We start from the raw sequence: 19,532 nt of genomic DNA, 5'->3' as shown, positions 1-19,532 counted from the left end.
TTTTAAGGCTTTATAAAACCCTTCCCACACTCTTGCAATGTTCTTAACAACGTTAGCGCTTGATTATTTTAAATAAACAATCCATGCCGCTCATGTGGCTCACCCCGCCCGTTCCTTTCTTTTTCTGAGGATGTCTGTTGCACACCTGCCCGTTGTGTGTCTCTGGGACACAGTTGGGAAAGACAGACCTCACCCCCCGCCCCATCCTTTCTTTTTCTCTGCTGTGACAGACAGCCTCGGAAAGAGAAAGGAGGGGGCGGGTGGTCTGTCATACCTGAGTGAGCTGCACTCAGGCACTCTCTTTTTTTAAACTGATTCACTCTTATTTTTCCACCCAAGCATTTCCTCCGATACTTACATTTGTTCATCTGATCTGTTCATCCCTGCTCATGGACTGAAACTTATTCCATCAGAAACTAAATTTGAATATCTGCACTCCAAGTAGTAGTAATGGGGAAAGGCAGACCTCACCCCCTGCCCCCTCCTTTCTCTTTCTGAGGCTGTCTGTCACAGCAGAGAAAGAGAAAGGAGGGGGTGGGGTTTGTCTTTTCCCATTGCCTCTGCTGTGACAGACAACCTCAGCAAGAGAAAGGAAGTGGGGGGGGGTCTGTCTTATACCTGAGTGAGCTGCTCGAGCGGCTCACTCCATTAATCAGCCAATCGTGTGTCGTGTACAATCTTACGTTGAAAACTCGCGTAAGAGTGAGTTCACGAAAGTTTAACTGCGATGTATCGAAGGAATCCTGTACTCACATTCTCATTTTACGTCTTAATTTGCACATTATATAAAAATAGTTTAAATTTCAAACTATTTTATGACTAAAATAAATGAAAAAAAATGCACGTTTATATGGGGATGGAGTTCCCAAAACTTTTTTATTTAAATTGTTTTATAAATACAAACGTGTTACACAAAATTGAAGGGAATTTTTAAAATATATTTTCCTTCCATCCTTTAGTTGTTTTTTTTATGTCCACAAAAATATCAAGTCCTAAAGTTTGATAAAACAACCTGATTAAATATATTTTACACTTTTTTATAGTTATTTTAAACAAAGATCCAATTTTTACACAGTTATGGTCAAACTTGCAACATCACAAGATCTCACACAACATGTTAGCCCTTGGAGTTTGTCTTGGGGCTAGCTGCCCGCTACTACTGTAAAATTTTATAAAAAATGTTTGTAAAATTGACTTAGTTATAGCTAATTTTGTATTTACTAAGGTGAAATTTGTCTATTGAATTAGAGCAGATACAATCTAAATCAGTGGTTCCCAACTGTGGTCCTTGAGGAACACCATCCTGCATATTTTAGTTGTTTCTGTGCTTTAGCACACCTGATTCAGTGATTTAATTACTGGTACTTTCTGAAGTTCTGCAGAAGCCTGTTAATCATCCGTTCATTCAAATTAGATGTGTTGAAGCGGAGAAGCAACAGCACCATGCAGGATGGTGTTCCTCAAGGACCATGGTTGGGAATCCCTCTTTTAAATGTATAAAAACAAAGATGGACCTCTGAAAAAGAACTTTTTCTGCTTGTTTAGATGAAACCTGTTTTATATTTGTAGTTTAAATGCGGAGTTTGTTGACAATAAAGTGCTACTTTTCTAGCTTAAAAATCTTGATCTTATTTCTGAAACATGGTGGAGGTAGTATCATCATGTGAGCTTACTTGGGTGCCGGACGTTGTATTGTCTTAGCGGAACAACAAAGTCAAAATTTTCCACAGATCCTCGAGAAAAATCATCAAAAGTCCCGTTCCAAATTTGAGTTACAGTTTAATTATTTTATTGTTTTTTAAAAGTCCCAACTTTAATCTAAAACATGTTTTTGCAAATCTCTTCACTCCATTAAAGCCAAGATTTTTCGGTATCAAAAAAACAAACAAAACAAAACAAAAAAACGGATCAAAATTCACAAAAAACTGATGTTTGGAACAGATCAACACCTGGAAATGTGAATTTATTACTGAGGCACATTGACAAATTAATTCTCAAATGAACCCATTGGTGGGCCCAACTGAGCTCATCCGTGGGCCCTGATTTGGCCCCCGGACCGCCAGTTGAATAGCCCTGAAACTGTATCAGAAGTTAGCAGCTCTTACAGCATTTCATTACTCAACAGATCCATAATGTATGGAAATGACTGCAAATCATGATGCATCATATCTTATTTTATAATGCCAGAATAATTTATTAGCAGCATGCTTATGTTTTCAAGCCCTTCAAGCAACTTTCTTCCATCTAACTTCACCGAAACTACAACTTTTCTCCACAAAGTATTAAAAGTTTCTGTTTCAGGCTGAAAGCTCACTACTTTCCTTTATGTCCTGTTCAGGCCCAAATAGCTCAGGTCACAGCAGAAGCTGAGCTTAAGGTCCCATACACAGATGAGCTCCCGTCTCGGCAGGCCCAGCTCGCGGCGCTGCGAGACGCCGAGGAGTTTGACGTCCTGGTGGTCGGGGGCGGGGCCACGGGGGCAGGATGTGCCTTAGACGCCGTCACGCGCAGTAAGATCAACAAGTCTTCGGCTTGAATCCTCGGTTTTTAATTGTTCTGAGCATTTGTGTTTCTTTCCGTTTCTACTTGTGCACACTTTATTTTAGCTGCTCAGGTATCAAAAGGTTCAGCTTGTTCAGGCGATGGGCGCTGTGAACTTTTCTAAATATTTTACTTTATTCACAAATATTTTCTCCTTAGAAATACAGTTGTAAATGACTCTCAGCTACTACCACGCCAAGCTTTAGTTAAGCCCATGTTTTGTGTTTCATTAACATTGATCCACTAGTTCTTGAGATATTTTGCTAACAGCATTAACAAATCGACACAGATGCGCTAATGCTGGTGGGTGATTAACACCTACCGATAATACTGTGTTTTAAAATGTGCAATATAGTCGTTTTAAATTGAATTGTGCGATTTTCTGAAGACAAAACACTTAAAATAGAACATAGACCTTTTTTTTTTGTCTTATTAAGTTTATATATATATTTTTTTTTGTTTTAGATCGATTTTACACAGACACACAAACTGAAAAAACATTCACATTTGTTTGTTTTCAGCAATGTTTCATGCACCATGTCTTGGGGAAAAAATGCTGAAGTTTTCAGGGTTAAAGAACATTTAAACCAAAACGAGCTGTTTTTGTTGAGGGGAAAAAAGTCCTGAGTAAAATTATAAAGAAATATTTACGGTATATTAAAAAGCTTAAATTTAAAATAAGTTATCTATATATTTTAGTTTAGGTTTTTTTTTTTTTTCCAACTTTTTCCTTTAATTTAGCCTTTTGCTACTCTAATAGCTTTGCTACTTTTAGTCACTGTTCTGCTACTTTTAGCTTTTAGCCAGCCTTTTGCTACTTCACGTTGTCCCTGCTCTTCTGTTATGTTTGCGTTAGATCTGAAAACTGCCCTCGTGGAGCGAAGCGACTTCTCTTCGGGCACCAGCAGCCGAAGCACGAAGCTGATCCACGGTGGAGTCCGTTACCTCCAGAAGGCCATCATGCGGCTGGACTACGAACAGGTTCACTTTCACCCGCTCATCGTTTCGTCCAGTCGTTCACTGCCATTTGGTCTGATTATTGTGTGAATGTTTACTAATCATTCACACTATTGTGATCCTGTTTATATTTCGTATAGATACAACTTTAGCTTTTTGAAATATTTAGCCTTTTCTGCCACTTTGTCTCATAGAAAATGAATTGAGCTCATTTTACCTCCTTCAAATCTTTAGATCTGTTTACAACCGCTCCTTTTACATTTTGTTCTGCTTCAGCTTCCTTGTGCAAATTTAAACTTTTTTCCATCTACTTTCAGCTAATATCAGCTGCTTTTTCAGCAGTTTTGTACTCTTTTCAGGATCTTTCTTCTAACTAGAAAATCTTTTATGCCTCTTCTAACTTATTTCAGCAAATTTCATCTTATTTCGGCAAGTTTAAGCTTTTTCTGCTATTTCAGCTACTATTCAGCAGTTTTTATGCTAATTTGAGCTTTTTCAGCTTATTCCACATTTTTTTGCACTTTCGTCAACTTTTTTCAGTCTAATTCAGCACAAATTGTGCTCTTTTAACTTCCTTCTGGTAATTTAAGCCTCTTTCTGCTTTTTTAGTTACTTTTCAGCTGATTTTTGCTAATTTCAGCTTTTTTTCATTTATTTATTTATTTTTAGACAATTTCCACTTTTTTGTGCTCATTTCTGCTTCTTTCAGCCTAAATGGACACAGTTGTGCTTTCTCCACTTCCTTCGTCATTTAAGCTTCTTTCTGCCATTTCAGCTACTTTTCAGCTATTTCTTGCTGATTTCAGCTTTTTATAAGCTAATTTACTAATTGTGCTAATTTCAGCTTTTTTATTTATTTTTTTAGACAATTTCCACTTTTTTGTGCTCATTTCTGCTTCTTTCAGTCTAATTGGGCACAACTGTGCTCTCTCCACTTCCTTCTGGTAATTTAAGCTTCTTTCTACCGTTTCAGATAATTTTCAACTATGTCTTGCTAATTTCAGCCTTTTTTTTAAGCTAATTTACTAATTGTGCTCATTTCTGCTTCTTTCTGCCTGATTGTGCACAACTGTGCTCTGTCCACTTCCTTTTAGTTATTTCAGCTTCTTTCTGCTTTTTTTAGCTACTATTCAGCTGTTTTTTGGGCAAATTTAAGCTTTTTTCTGATAATTTCTACATTTTTGTGCACATTTCTGCTTCTTTCAGCCTAAATGGGCACAGCTGTGCTTTCTTCACTTCCTTCTCGTAATTTAAGCTTATTTCTGCCGTTTCAGCTACTTTTCAGCTATTTCTTGCTGATTTCAGCTTTTTATAAGCTAATTTACTAATTGTGCTAATTTCTGCTTATTTAAACTAAATTAAGCTTGTTCATCCATTTCAGCTACATTTCAGCATGTTTGTAGCTACTTTCAGCTGTTTTCAGCAAGTTCTTCTACAATAAGCATTCACACTGCGTTTTCGCTGGAAATGCGATTTCTCTAATTATTCTTGTTTTTGACATAAATCAGTACCTGATGGTGAAAGAAGCCTTGCACGAGCGAGCCAACCTGCTGGAGATTGCGCCACACCTTTCGGCGCCGTTACCCATCATGCTTCCTGTGTACAAGTGAGTGTCAGGAGGAGGGGAACCACGAGGAGTTTTGTTTATTTGTTGTTGATTAATTCACGTGGTTTATTGGAAGGTGGTGGCAGCTGCCTTACTACTGGGCGGGAATCAAGATGTACGACTTGGTGGCCGGGGTCCAGTGCCTGAAGAGCAGCTACGTCCTCAGCAAGTCCAAGGCCTTGGAGCTTTTCCCCATGCTGAAGAAGGACAAGCTTGTCGCCGCCATTGTCTACTATGATGGTGAGAGCCACAAGCTTTCGTTTTATTGCATGAGACAGTTTGACGTGAAAGGCGGCGGGAGATTTAACGCTTTAATTTCTCCAGATTTCCTGTTGGATTTAAAACCATATTAAAGTAGTTCAATCCGCGCTCTCCAAGCTGAAAAGGAGCGTTTTGTCGGTGCATAGCAGCATCTCCTTCCCCCTCCTCCATCGTCTGCTCTCAGGGCGGTGAGAAGAGGTGGGGGTGAGACGGTGGAGGTTCGGGGTGTTTTTTTTTTTTTTTCTTCCTTCAATTATGCCGTTTGGAAGAATCACGCCCGTGACATTTAGAAATCTGACCTTCTCTCCCGGCGGTGCAGAGACGCAGCATCTTTCTCTCCTGCTGCCGTGGTTACGGCTGCTGCCACCGCCGACAACCTGACCTGCTTTTCCTCTCGGAAACCGAGCGGCCGGCGTCTCAAAAGGAATCGGCTGCAGGCTTTCATTTAACATGCTGCTCGTGTAACCGAAGTCCGCGGAAAAACGCCGTCTTTCTTCTTTAACTTGTGGTTTTATGTTTACAAATGTGTCGTCTGAGTAAAAAAAAGCGCTTCTGCAGGACGTGTCATATTCTTTGTATGAAAAAAAGCAAAAATAATTTACATGAACCTAAAATTATCTCCTGAAAAACCAAAGTGGAGTTTTTGTCAGGTTTACGTTTGGAACCAGGAAGTATTTTTTTACCACAAACTCAATGATAAAAAAAAAAACTGAGAAAAGCTGAGATGTAATCGGAATATGTAGAAGATGATGCTCAGCTACTACCACACCTGATTTTAGCTCAATATCTATAAAACGGACTGATTTATAGACATGCTTATGTTTTTTTTAGGTCAGTTTCCTGTGGCGGCCATCTTGAACTATCAGTTGTAGATGTTCATCAAGTGATTACGATCTGGGAGTTTCATTAAAATCCATTAAGTCGTTCATGACATATTTTGCTAACAGACAGACATGGGCTAAACACCATCCCCACCTTTTGCCTTTGTGGAGGGTGGCCATGTAATTCAAAACTGATGGTAATATAAAAGCTTATATTATGAATAATTATAAATGTTTTGAAACTGAAGCTGTTTTCAGATGATGGTGTTTGCCTCGCTCAGACTAGCTGTTAGCTAATCCTGCCGCAGAACCCCACTTCATAACATCCGGTCTACCCCTTTAAGATTATCTCTTCATTTAGCGATTTGTAGCTTTAAGCTAGTGTTTTGATACTTTTAGCCTTTTAGCTTGCCCATTGCCACTTTTAGTTTTTAGTTTGCCTTTTTCTTCTTTTACCTTTTAATTAGCCTTTTGTTACTTTTAGCTTTCAGCTATACTTCTGCTATATTTAGTTCCTAAATAGTGTTTCATTACTTTTTGCTTTTTAGCCAGCCTTTAGCAATTTTTTAGGTTTAGCATGCCTTTTATTACTTTTACCTATCCTTATGCTCCCTTTAGCTTTGTATCTAGCATTTTGATCATTTTAGCCTTTAGCTAACCTTTTGCTACTTTTACCTAGCTTTATGCTACCTTTAGCTTTGTAGTTAGGTTTTTTCTAATTTCAGCCTTTAGTTAAACTTTTGTTACTTTTACCTAGCCTTATGCTACCTTTAGCTTTGTATCTAGCATTCCGATCATTTTAGCCTTTAGCTAACCTTTTGCTACTTTTACCTATCTTTATGCCACCATTAGCTTTTTAGCTAGATCTTTGCTAATTTTAGCCTTTAGCAAACCTTTAGCTACTTTTACTTATCCTTATGCTACCTTTAGCTTTGTATCTAGCTTTTTGCTAATTTTACCCTTTAGCTACTCTTAAGTTCTTAGGTAAAGGTAGCAAAAAGCTATCACATTTAGCCAGCCTTTTGCTATTTTTAGCAAGGCTTTTTCTGCTTTTAGCTTGTTGCCACATTGAGCTTACAGCTTTTCTGTGTGCTACTTTTAGCTTTGAGATAGTATTTAGCTACTTTTACCTATCCTTATGCTACCTTTAGATTTGTAGCTAGCTTTTTGCTAATTTTAGCCTTTTGCTACTCTAAGTTCTTAGATATTTTTTTCACATTATAACATTTCACACATGTCTGCATCTGACCTGTTTAGATCTTAATTGCTGGTATTTTTATATATTCTCTGTTATTTTTTATATTTTGTGTAATTCCTTGTGTATGCTCTGTTGTACTGAAACTCTGGCACAACAATTTCCTGCGGGATCAATAAAGTTCTATCTTATCTTATATAGGTAGCAAAAAGCTATCACATTTAGCTTTAAGCCAGCCTTTTGCTATTGTTAGCAAGGCTTTTTCTACTTTTACATTGTTGCCACTTTGAGCTTTCAGCTTTTCTGTGTGCTATTTTTTTTTTTTAGCTTTGAGCTAGTATTTAGCTACTTTTGGCCTTTAGCTATTGTGTGTCTTTTAGCTTGGCCAACTCAGTGTCAGCTTCAGCAGATTTCAGCTGTCTTAGCATTCAGTTTCTCTGCCTCTTGTTTATTTTTTGGCAGTAAATAATAAAAGTACTTTTTTTTCACTCTGCTTGTTGTTTTCCGTCTTCAGGTCAACACAACGACGCCCGTATGAACCTGGCCATCGCCCTCTCTGCCGCTCGCTACGGGGCCGTCGTGGCGAACTACACCGAGGTGGTCCGGCTGTTGAAGACTCAAGACCAGCAGAGCGGCAGGGAGAGGGTGTGTGGCGCACGCTGCAGGGACGTCATCACTGGTGAGGGACTCGAGTGTGAGCAGGTCGCCCCAAACAAAAACGAGTTTTGCATCCCGGTGTCGGTGTTTCCACCAAGTATCTCTGCGTTTCCACAGTTACTGATTATGAGGGTGCCCAGATTTATCCACACTTTATTTTAAACAAGTTTTTATTTTATAAATACGGTTTCTTATAAATAACAAATATTTCCACAGTAGTGTAGCTTTGGTTTTGTTTTCTGAAATATGAAAACTGAAACTGAAATTGGCTAAAGAAGCTAAAATGAAGGTGTTATAGTTAAAACCAGCTAAACAGGCTAAATTAAGTCAAACATAGGGCCAAAACTTTGAGCAGCAGAACAGTAGCTAGAGCTAAAAGCAGTAAAACGGTACCAAATTTTTCAGCCTATATGTCACTTTTTTTGCATAATTTACATGCCCTGCGACTTATATGCCGAAGCAACGTATTTTTGGATTTTTTTCCCATATTTATAAACCAGTTTTTGGCTGAGATATGACCGTTTTCGTTCATTCTGACTGAAAATATTGAACACTACCATTTTCAGCCACTAGATGGCAGCAGAGTAGTATGGCATGCCGTTGTCTAATGTAATAGGTAAAAAGTGGCTATTAATGACACAGTCGGCTTGCCACAGCTGCCACCTTCGTCCTGCTCGCCTGGCGCAACTGTCAAATCAGCTTCATTTCACTGCGCTGCCCCAGCGAAATGCAGCTGATTTGACCATTGAAGTGCATTTATTAAGTATAAGTTCAACTGAGACACACCTTTACTATGATGTTGAGCAAACAAATAATTGATTTTAGGTGGTTATCTTGTTAAATTTTGAAGAAATGGACAGCGAGTCGCCCTCTGCGCGTTCATGTTTCCGCATATCGGCTTTTGAAAATGCAGCTGATTTGACCGTCAAAGTGCATTTATTAAGGAAAAGTTCAACTGAGACACACCTTTACTATAATTTTGAGCAAACAAATTGTTTTTAAGTGTTAATCTTGTAAAAATGTTAAAGTCCTCCCGTGCACGCTCCCGTGGCTGCTATTTGGCACATTTCCGGGGGGTCAGTGGTGGCGCGTAATAGATGCAATGTATACAGCGAAGCAACGTATTTATGTTTTTTTCCCACTTTATTAGACATATTTGGACTAATGCAACTTACCGGTATACAGCTGTGCGACATGTATGGTGGCGAGTCCGCTAGTTGTTTTATGCTAATTTAAGCTTTTTCAGCTGATTCCACATTTTCTGCACTCATTTCAACTTTTTTCAGCCTAATTCAGCAAAAATATGCTCTCTCCATTTCCTTCTTGTAATTTAATCTTCTTTCTGCTTTCTAAGCTACTTCTTACATCTTTTTTTTTTGTTGCAAATTTAGCTTTTTTTCTTTTTGTGCTAATCTTTGCTTCTTTCAGAAAACGTGTTCTTTTTGCCTTCTACTAATTTAAGCTTATTTTACCTTGTCAGCTATCTTCTTCAAAAATCTTTAGGTAATTACATAGGTTTTCAGATAAATTCAAGCGTTTCTTGGTAATTTCTGCTACTTTCAGCCTAATTAACTTATTTTTTTCTAATTTCAGCTTGTTATGCTCCTTTCAGTTTTTTTGCTGCTAGTTTCAGCTTTATCTGCTATTTCAGCTAGTATTTAGCGGTTTAATGTAAATTTTAGCTTTTTCAGCTACTTCCAAATTTTTTGAGCTCATTCCACTTCTTTCTGTTAGTTTAAGCTTCTTTTTGCCTTTTCAGCTACTTTTCAGCTGTTTTTTTTTTCTCATTTCAGCTTTTTTTTTAGCTGATTTCCAAATTTGCTTATTTAAACCTAATTCAGCAAATATATGTTCTTTCTGCTTTCTTCTGCTTACTTTGGCTTTTATTTTAAATTTCAGCAACGTTTCAGCATGCTTTAAGCATATTTCAGCTGTTTTTCAGCAAGTTCTTCCGATAAGCATTCACACTGCATTTTCGCAGGAGATGCAATTTCTCGAGTTACTTTTGGAGTCATTGCAATTAAAAATGGCCACCACCGTTAACTGTCGTTAGGTTTAACCAAAACGACTTCACCTTTCTTTGGTCATTCAATGATTTTAGTTGAAAACTTTTGAGCTTTTGAATTTGAAACTTTTTTTTGTTTTTCAGGGCGGGAGTTCTATGTGAAGGCCAAGTGTGTGATTAACGCCACCGGACCGTTCACGGACTCTCTGAGGAAGATGGACGAGCAGGAAGTCATGAACATCTGCCAGCCCAGCGCTGGAGTCCACATCGTCATCCCGGGTTACTACAGGTACCAGCTGCTTCCTATGCATGGCCTCATGGGTGTTTTCTCCTCCCGGTGTGTGAATATGAAAGCAGCTAAACTATCTCCTGACCTTAGCTTCCATGCGAGGACAATCTCCTCCGGTGAAGATACAGCACAGCAGCAGAGTGGGTTTTTATGTCCAAGTCGGAGGTTTTAAAGTTCAGCTCAGCTTATTGAGTGAAACCCGAGGGAGCACAAGCCCTTTGAACAGAAATGCCAACCACCTAATTTTTTGCCCTCCTTCTAATTTTCCTCCTTCGTTTCGTTTTTTTTCTCCTCCTCTTTTATTATTTTATTTTCCTCAACACCTCCTCCTGACTGCTTCTGTTACTTGTCACGTTCAGTCCAGACAACATGGGCCTCTTGGATCCAGCCACAAGCGACGGCCGCGTCATCTTCTTCCTGCCGTGGGCGAACATGACCATCGCTGGGACCACCGACACCCCCACCAACGTAACGGCCCACCCTATCCCCGGGGAGGAAGACATCAACTTCATCCTGAGGGAGGTGCGCAACTATCTGAGCGCTGATGTGGAAGGTACAAGTCCACTCCTTTTATTGTGTGAATGTTTATGAAGCATTCGTCCAGTTTTCTTTTGTACGGTTTTCAGCATTTTTCTCGTTCTAGAATTTTTGTGCTATTTCAACAAATCATAAATCAAAACGTTCAACTCGTTCAGGAGAAGGGTGCTATGACTTTTGGTATTGGTGCAACTTTAGCTTTTTGAAATATTTAGTCTTTTCTACCACTTTTTTCTCATAGAAAATGAATTGATCTTATTTTACCTCCTTCAAATCTTAAGATCTGTTCCCAACCTTTTACTACTCCTTTCACATTTTGTTCCACTTCAGCTACTTTCAGCTGTTTTGTACTCTTTTCAGATTCTTTCTGCTAACTACAACATGTTTGTCCTTCTTCTAACTTCTTTCTGCTAATTTCAGCTTGTTACACTCCTTTCAGCTTGTTTCTGCTTTTTCTACAATTTCAGCCACTATTTAGTTGTTTTTATACTAACGTTAGCTTTTTCAGCTAAATCCACATTTTTTTGCACTAAGCTTTTTTCAGCCTAATTCAATAAAATTGTGCTCTTTCCACTCCCCCCTGTCAATTTCAGCTTCTTTCTGCCTTTTTAGCTACTTTTCAGATTTCTTTTTTTTTGTGCCTATTTTGGCAGTTTTCAGATAATTTCCATTTTTTTGTGCTAATTTTTGCTTCTTTCAGCTTAATTGGGCAATCGTGTTCTTTCTGGTTTCTTCTGCTAATTTAAGCTTGTGCTATATTTTCAACTAGCTTTTTAGCATTTATTTTTTTAGCTAATTTCAGCTGTTTTCAGATAAATTCAAGATTTTTGTGGTAATTTCTGCTACTTTCAGCCTAATTAACTTATTTATGCTAATTTTAACTTGTGATCCTTTCTGCTTATTTCTGCTAGTTTCAGCTTTTTCTGCCATTTCAGCTTCTTTTTTAGCCGTTTATGATAATTTTAGCTTTCAGCCAATTCCATTTTTTTTCTCATTTCAGCTCCTACTTTCTTCTGGTAGTTTAAGCTTCTTTCTGACTTTCCAGGTATTTTTAGCTAACCTTAGTTTTTTTTTTTTTTTTTTTTAACTCATTTCCTAATTATTGTGCTCATTTCTGCTTATTTAAACCTAATTCAGCAATTATGTGTTCTTTCTGCTTTATTCTGCCAACTTAGGCTTGTTCTTCCATTTCAGCTACATTTCATCTTGTTTTTTTAGGTAACTTCAGCTGTTTTTCAACAATAAGCATTCACACTGCATTTTCGCAGGAAATGCAATTTCTCTTTGTGTTCCCGCACCACTAATTTTATTTTTTACCACCATCAGAATCGTGTTAAATCATTGTAGTAAATTGTGAAAACCATCCATCCATTATCTTTACCCGCTTATTCCATTTTGGGTCACGGGGGTCGTCGGTGCCCAGCAAGCACTGTGCAAGAGGCGGGGGACACCCTGGACAGGGCTCCAGTCCATCACAGGGACACAGAGACGAGACAAACAACCATCCATTCTCACTCTCTGTTAGAGATAGAGTGAGAAGTTAATTTATCCGGGAGAGACTCGGAGTAGAACTGCTGCTCCTCCACATCGAGAGGAGCCCATCTGGTAAGGATGCTTCCTGGGCGCCTCCCTAGGGAGGTACTTTGGGCATGTTCAACTGGGAGGAGACCCTGGGGAAAAGCCAGGACACACTGGAGAGACTATGTCTCTTGGTTGGCCTGGGAACACCTTTGGGTCCTCCTAGAAGAGGTGGCTGTGGAAAGAGATGTGTGGGCCTCCCTGCTCAAGCTGCTGCCCCTGCGACCCGACTTCGGAACAAGCGGGAGATAATGGATGAATGGCATTACCAGGATTATAATCTGTAGAATTTGCAGTAGTAAAACTAGCAGTAATCTGATGAAGTAGAATATAAAACGACCAACGTTTATGAAGGATTTAAAGAGCTCTTAATGTTTCTTATTAGGGATTTTTTTGGGAAGGTAAATATCCCCCCAAAATAGAGGGGGCTGTACTTATACAGTGCTTTCATATCTTATCAAGATACTCAAAACTGTCTAGACTACAATCTGTGCCCTCATTTATCCATTCATACAGCACTCTACTAGATCTATGTAAAGAATAATCAGAGCTTTATCACATTCATACACCGATAGGACACACATCGGAGGCAATGAGGGGTTCAGTGTCTTTCTTAGGGATACTTTGGTATGTGACTGCTGGTAGAATCAAACCCCCAACTCATGCATTGGAGGACGATTGCTCTAACCACTCAGCCACAGCTGCCCCAAGAATATGGTAGTGAGAACACTGAATCAACGTTTCCACCATTCAAGAATTAAAGCTGTGGAGTTTTCTAAATTTTATTGAACAACAAGTTTGATAAGACTGAGAACTTTGTTTAAAAACACGTAGCAAACTTTATTTCTCTTCTGCAGAAGGAGAACACATGAACAAAAATGCAGCTCAGTGAGTTCTGTGTGTTATGAAAAAACATGAGCAGTACAGCTTCATTTACACACCTCCACACATCTTAAAATATTCCTGGCCCCATTGGGCAGGTTCCAGATGGTGGATCCTTTACCTTAAGGGCCAAGACAAACAGTTCCGTGTTGGTCAGGTCAGGCGCATCCCTATTGCAGTGATTTATGTGCAAGCAGTTTCTGGGACCCAATATTCTGATGGCTTCACATGCTCAACAAGGCCCTTCTGACTTCCTGCCCCATGGTGTGATGAGAAACAGATGTTTCAATAAGAAATGGCATGCGGGTGGTCTCAAATAGATGAACATCACAACTTAACTAAATAATATGCATAAGACTTGACTAAAACAATACAAAATACTTGAGTATATTCTTTGCCCTTCACAATTCCTCTTTTTGTTCCATTTGGAACAATAATAACAATGATGATAACAAGGTATATACAGATAGTATCAGACACTGATAAGGTGAGAACATCAGGACACAGGTGGCATTCAGTGTATGTTTTAACATGTGACCGTCATAAACTTCAGTTAGAAAATTGCATAGGCTGTTTTTGTGGGGGACAGGTCCCCATAATTATAGCAAGCAAAAACAAAGAAAACAAAATTATTCTTTTAATGAAAAGTTAAAATAAAGCAAAGAAATGAGAAACTTTTACAACATTGTATTTTTGTTGGTCAGGACAAACGTTGTGGATTCTGCAGTTAAGTTCAGATCTAAGTCTTCAGGTGTGTTTTTAAGCATATGGGCATAAGTTTCAGCCAGCCGTTCAGGGGTCATTGCAGTAGTTACGATACGTGTGGACAATGTGCGAAGGCATGGTATGCAGCAACAGCCACAAACTGCAAAGATGGCTATGACGACAATTATAGACAGAATTATGGACATAACAACACCTTTCCATTGTCCAAATATCTTAGCAAACCAATTTGAGATTGGGTCATTTATGCTTGATGCATCTTGCATTTCTTGGGACAAATCCTTTATGCCTTTCAATGCACGAGATACTTTACCATCAGGGGCTGTGTTGTTGGGGATGAAGGTGCAACATTCATCACCAATCATGTGACAGACACTTCCTTGTTCAGCTAGAAGCATGTCTAGAGCAATTCTGTTTTGTACAGCCATTTTAGAGGTGGGGCAAAGTTGATCAGCTAGGCCTTCTACAGCATCGCGAGTTAAGTTGGTCAGACGCAGAACATTGTAATGAACAAAATTTATTCTGGCTACGTTTTTGTTTACTGATATAGGGAATTAGAGATTCAAATCCTGCAGCTATAGGATTGGCTAATTTGTACTCATCAGGAACGCCTCTAGGGACACCAATTGCGTCTATATAAGTTTTTGAGTCTGTTTGGTCGAAATCTGTAGAACGTCGACGTCGTTTAGGAGTGTTTGAGGCTATGGTGTGTCCTACTAGGGTTAGGGGTGCAACTAGACGGACTAAAGCACAGAGTCCTCTAGTTTTGAAGGGAATTTTAACAGATAATCTTTGGTCACCGCAATAATAGTATAGGCCAGCTCTGGCCCAGGATCCAATTGTTTGATCTTCTTCTTTGTCAGTATTCACAGCTAAAGGTAGGTTATACCAATCTTGTTATATTTCTCCATAGTTTAGATTGGGGTTGTTAGATGTAAAATTTAAACAGTGGTAGCCGCCTAGTATTTGGTTAGGTCTAAATGATCCGGGGTGTGTTTTGTTATGATTAGGTGGGTAGATGTCGGTCAGAGTTGTGCAATTTATCACAGGGTTTTGTCTAGTTAAATTTAGCATACAGTTATAACCCCATGTATCTTCAGGAAACAATGGGGCGGGCTGAGTGACTAATTTTGGTCTGGCTGCAGCACAGGCAACACAGTTGCTGAGCTGAGCCTCTCTTGCAGCTTCAATTAGCCATGAGAGCCACATATCCATGGCCAGTAGCACGTTCTATTAGTTGTTCAGGTTTGAATTTGGTGTAATCTACAGACATGACTGGTATGTTATCTCCTGCATTTGTAACGTTAGGCGAGGTATGTGTAGATGTCTCGGATGGTTGAGACTGAGGTGGGGAAATAAATCTTATTGTGATAATTCCCTTTGGATCTGTGCCTGTTACGTAAGCCTGGAGTAAGAAAGTATAATAAGTTGACCTTGTTTGTGAGATAAAATGTTGTGGAGGGCCAGATAACTTATTCAACGAGAGAGTGATTGGGTTCTTTGCTGGGTTGTAATCTCTTTGAAACCTCACTTTGTCCAACCATGCTTTTGTGTCCTCAGTCAAACCAGAACGTGGGGGTATCCACAGTCCTGTGTATGCAGTGGTTGTGTACCAGGAACAGACTGGTTCATGGGTTCCTGGATACTGCAGACCTGCTTGGTGGAGGGCCCTACGCATGCGAGTGGTGTGAACAGGGAAACCAGCCGCCTTCATTGAAATATCTAAACACAAATATAGATCGACGCTTCGATACCTTTGATCATGACCACCACATCACACAGGTTAAACTGGAATGCAATGGTTGAGTTGATCTCATAGTCGAGGATTAACTTCTGATAAGCAGATTCTGGGAGGCTCCTTCTGGTGACCTTTGTCTGTGTACAGGGCCCTTCATTTGGGAACATGCAAAAATGTTCACACAAGAAAATGATGACCGTTGTCAAGAGAATTATGGACCCAAACATCAGGGTAGTTTTCCAAGGATGTTGGAACAGGTTCATTGTTACAAACGTGAGTTAAACAATTACAAGAATCAAACCAGATGGATGAATAGATGGATGGATAACAGCAAGTTGGGAGGCCCTTCTTGGCAAGGGGTCCTTAGTAGCTCTAAACCGCGGAGTTCTCTTTGTGTATGAAAAAAGTCTATATCGGTAGTTCTGGCAAATGTTTGTGATGTGCATGTGTTGCCACTCTGTGTGAGAGTGTTAATGTCCTGTTAGTGAGAGGCAACAGTTCAGTTATTGTGTGTGTGTGTCAGGTCACTTGTCCTGACAAAGTGAGGAGGGGGAAAAAGGGGACGCTGCCTCACCTAGGCGGTTGCCTAGTGAGTGTGCTGTCCTAGTCCTGCTAGACTTGGGCTGGGTCTAGTGGACCGCTGCCTCAGCTGCCCGTTGGCACTGAGTGACTCTTCAGGTACTTAGTTACCCTGGTCCTCCCTTTTGCCCTCCCTCTGATGAGGGGGGTGGGGGGGTGGTTCCTTTAAACAGCTTGCAGTGAGAGACGTGGATCCAGGTGACTTGTTCAGCCACCTTAACAGCTGTGTGGGTCATCAAAAGCACCTGGAATGGACCTGTCCACCTGGGGGAGTTCCACATTTTTCTCCTGAAAGATTTAATCATAACAAAATCTCCAGGGGTTACGTTATGCAGTTGTTTTTGAGCTGAGCTGGGAAGCCCTCCTTGGACCTGAGACCTGAGGGATTTTAAATGGTTAGTCAATTCAATGCAGTAGGCAAGCATGTTATGATCAGTGTTTCAGGTCATTAGTTGGATTTGTTGTGGGTCCTGTTCCCAGGTTTGGTGGTGCTGCAAACAAGATTTCAAAAGGGCTAAGGTTATTTCTAGTTCTTCTACGCATGCGCATATACATCAGTGCAATGGGTAAACATGTAACCCAGTTGAGTTTTGTCTCGTCACAGATTTTGTCAGTTTGCTTTTTTAATGTCCCATTCTCTCTTTCTACTGCATCTCCACTCTGTGGGTGATACGTGCAGTTTGGTCAGATCAAAGTGAAGCGTAGTGGACATTTCTTCAAGTATTTGATTAGCAAAATGTGGGCTGTTGTCACTAGAAATTTTCTGTGGGATGCCCCATCTTGCCACTATTTCCTGTAGTAGAATTTTTTGCAACTGTGCTGGCTGTTGCATTTTTGACCAGGCAATATTTTTTGTTTTGAACTAGTGTTAGTTCAATGAAGTCAATCATTATGTGTTAAAATGGTGCTGTAACAGTTTTGTAAGCTCCTGGAGCTGTTGTTTTTATTGTTTTTGAAACATTGTGAGTAGCACACACGAGGCAGGAGTCACAATGTTGAGCTGCTGTTTTTGAAAAATTTACTGTAAACCAATCAGCATTAATCTGTCTTAGCATTCTTCCCTTTGACACATGATCCAAAGCATGTGTCAAAACGGCAAAGGAGGGGAAAAAATGTTGTGGTAAACATGGGTTACCATTTGGACCAATCCAGATATAACACAGCCGTGTCTTTTCCATTCTGCTTTTTCACTGGCATTAGCAAGCTTTTGCATGTCAGAAACAGAGAATGATGAGTCATGGTCTGGTGAGTCGCGTGTCAGAGTGAGTGCTGAAGTGGAACAGGCTGCATGTTTTGCAGCCTCGTCAGCCAAAGTGTTTCCTCTGGAGACAGAGTCGGTGTTAGATGTGTGTGCTGCACATTTAATGACTGCCACCAGAGATGGAAGGGTGATGGCACTTAACAAATCAGCAACAAGTTTATGGTTGAGTATGGGCTGTCCATCAGAGCGTAGGAAACGTCTGTGTTTCCATAAATTGCAAAAGTCATGAACAACTCCAAACGCATAGCAACTGTCAGTGTAAATATTTACAGTTTTGCCTTCAGACAAAACACAGGCTCTTGTGAGAGCAATCAGCTCACAAGCTTGTGCTGAACATGATGAGAAGGGTTTTGTCTCAACTGTGTGTGTGTGTGTTACAACAGCATAACCACTTCTGATCTGGCCTGTTTCAGGGTCACGTGATGCAGAACCATCAACAAACAGTTCCCAATCTGGACTGTCCAGTGGGTGTTGTTTCAAGTCGGGTCTTGGTGTACAAACAACTTCGAGCTCAGCGATACAATCATGAGGGGTTCCTTCATCAGTTGTGGGCAGGAGTGTGGCTGGATTTAAAACGTTGCAACGTTGTATTGTAATGTTTGGCATGTCGAAGAGGGTTGTGTGATACTTCAGCCAGCGTGCTGTTGAGAGATGAGCAGTTTTTTGCTCATTTAAAATTTGTGTGACAGCGTGGGGAACGAGAAGGGTCAGATCAGAATATCCCACAATGTCTCGACTCGCAAGGACCGCTTTCTCAGCTGCTGCCACGGCGCGCAGGCAGAATGGCAGATCAGCTGCTACTGGATCCAATTTGGATGAGAAATAGGCTACCAGTTTCAATCTGTCACCATGTTTTTGGAGCAACACAGAAGTCATACAACCACACCTTTCATCCACAGTCTGGATAAAGGGGCACGTAGGATCTGGAATTCCAAGAGTAGGTGTTTGTTGTAGCTTCTGTTTTAATTTTTCAAAGGCCTGCAGGGCCTCTGTTGACCAGGCCACGTGGGAGCTCATTTGGAGGCCTTTTTCATGACAAATTGTACGCAGCGGAGACTCCATCTCGGCATAATTTGGAATAAAATGCCTACAATAACCACAAAGTCCTAGGAAGGACATTAGTTGTTTTTTAGTCTCAGGACGAGGCAGTTTCACTATGGCTTTAACACGTGAATCTGCAATCTCCCTACCCTCTGCTTAGATTCAATGACCCAGAAACGTAACAGTGGTCTGCAAAAAATGTAGCTTAGACAAAGATGCTTTATGTCCCTGCTCAGCCAAATACTGAAGCTAGCGGACAATGTTTTCCTTACAGGACTGTTCAGAAGGCGTGGCCAGTGTAGTGATACAGGGACAGCTTTGCTGTAGCTTCACTACTAATTAATTATTCTTAAACCCAGCAAGGCTGTCATTCAATGCTTGATGAAAAATGGTAGATGATTCACAGTAGCCTTGACAGAGGCGAGTGAACGTGTAAGATCTCCCCAAAAACTGAAATGCAAACCAAAATTGGCTATCTGGATGCACAGGGACACTGAAAAATGCATTTGCCAGATCTATTATGGAGAAATGGGTGGAGCCTGATGGGATTTGTGACAAAATCACATAAGGGTTTGGGACAATGGGGGCACGAGCCTGTACTGCAGAGTTCACAGCTCTCAAATCTTGAACAAACCGCCACTCACCTGGTGGTTGAGGCCTAATTTTCTTTACAGGAAAAGTAAGTGTTCTGACAGGTGAGGATGGGCAAGGGGCTATTACTCCAGCTTCCAGCAAAGCGTGGAAAACAGGAGTAATTCCCTTTTCTGCCTCAGGTTTGAGTGGGTACTGAGGTATTTTAGGTCTGTAAGAGGATTTTGGTGTAATTTCAATGGGCTCCTGGCCTTTAATTAATCCTACATC

The 19,532-nt window shown here is 40.2% G+C and overlaps 1 protein-coding gene across 1 annotated transcript in view; it reads left to right on the top strand.

Annotated features, from left to right (window-relative positions):
• gpd2 (glycerol-3-phosphate dehydrogenase 2 (mitochondrial)) overlaps positions 1-19,532 on the top strand; it is a 45,790-nt gene that overhangs the window by 8,731 nt on the left and 17,527 nt on the right. Inside the window, exons 3-9 of the mRNA XM_037696543.1 lie at positions 2,339-2,510; positions 3,398-3,522; positions 5,007-5,104; positions 5,181-5,344; positions 7,896-8,060; positions 10,188-10,332; positions 10,692-10,885. Coding sequence (XP_037552471.1) covers positions 2,339-2,510; positions 3,398-3,522; positions 5,007-5,104; positions 5,181-5,344; positions 7,896-8,060; positions 10,188-10,332; positions 10,692-10,885 — 1,063 coding nt within the window. The remainder of the gene's footprint in view (positions 1-2,338; positions 2,511-3,397; positions 3,523-5,006; positions 5,105-5,180; positions 5,345-7,895; positions 8,061-10,187; positions 10,333-10,691; positions 10,886-19,532) is intronic.

Source organism: Nematolebias whitei, chromosome 23, assembly GCF_014905685.2.
Source record: "Nematolebias whitei isolate Nwh7 chromosome 23, NemWhi1, whole genome shotgun sequence".
Taxonomy (NCBI): Eukaryota; Metazoa; Chordata; class Actinopteri; order Cyprinodontiformes; family Rivulidae; genus Nematolebias; species Nematolebias whitei.
Note: the sequence above shows the minus strand (reverse complement) of the source record. Positions and strands in the feature narration are given on the sequence as shown.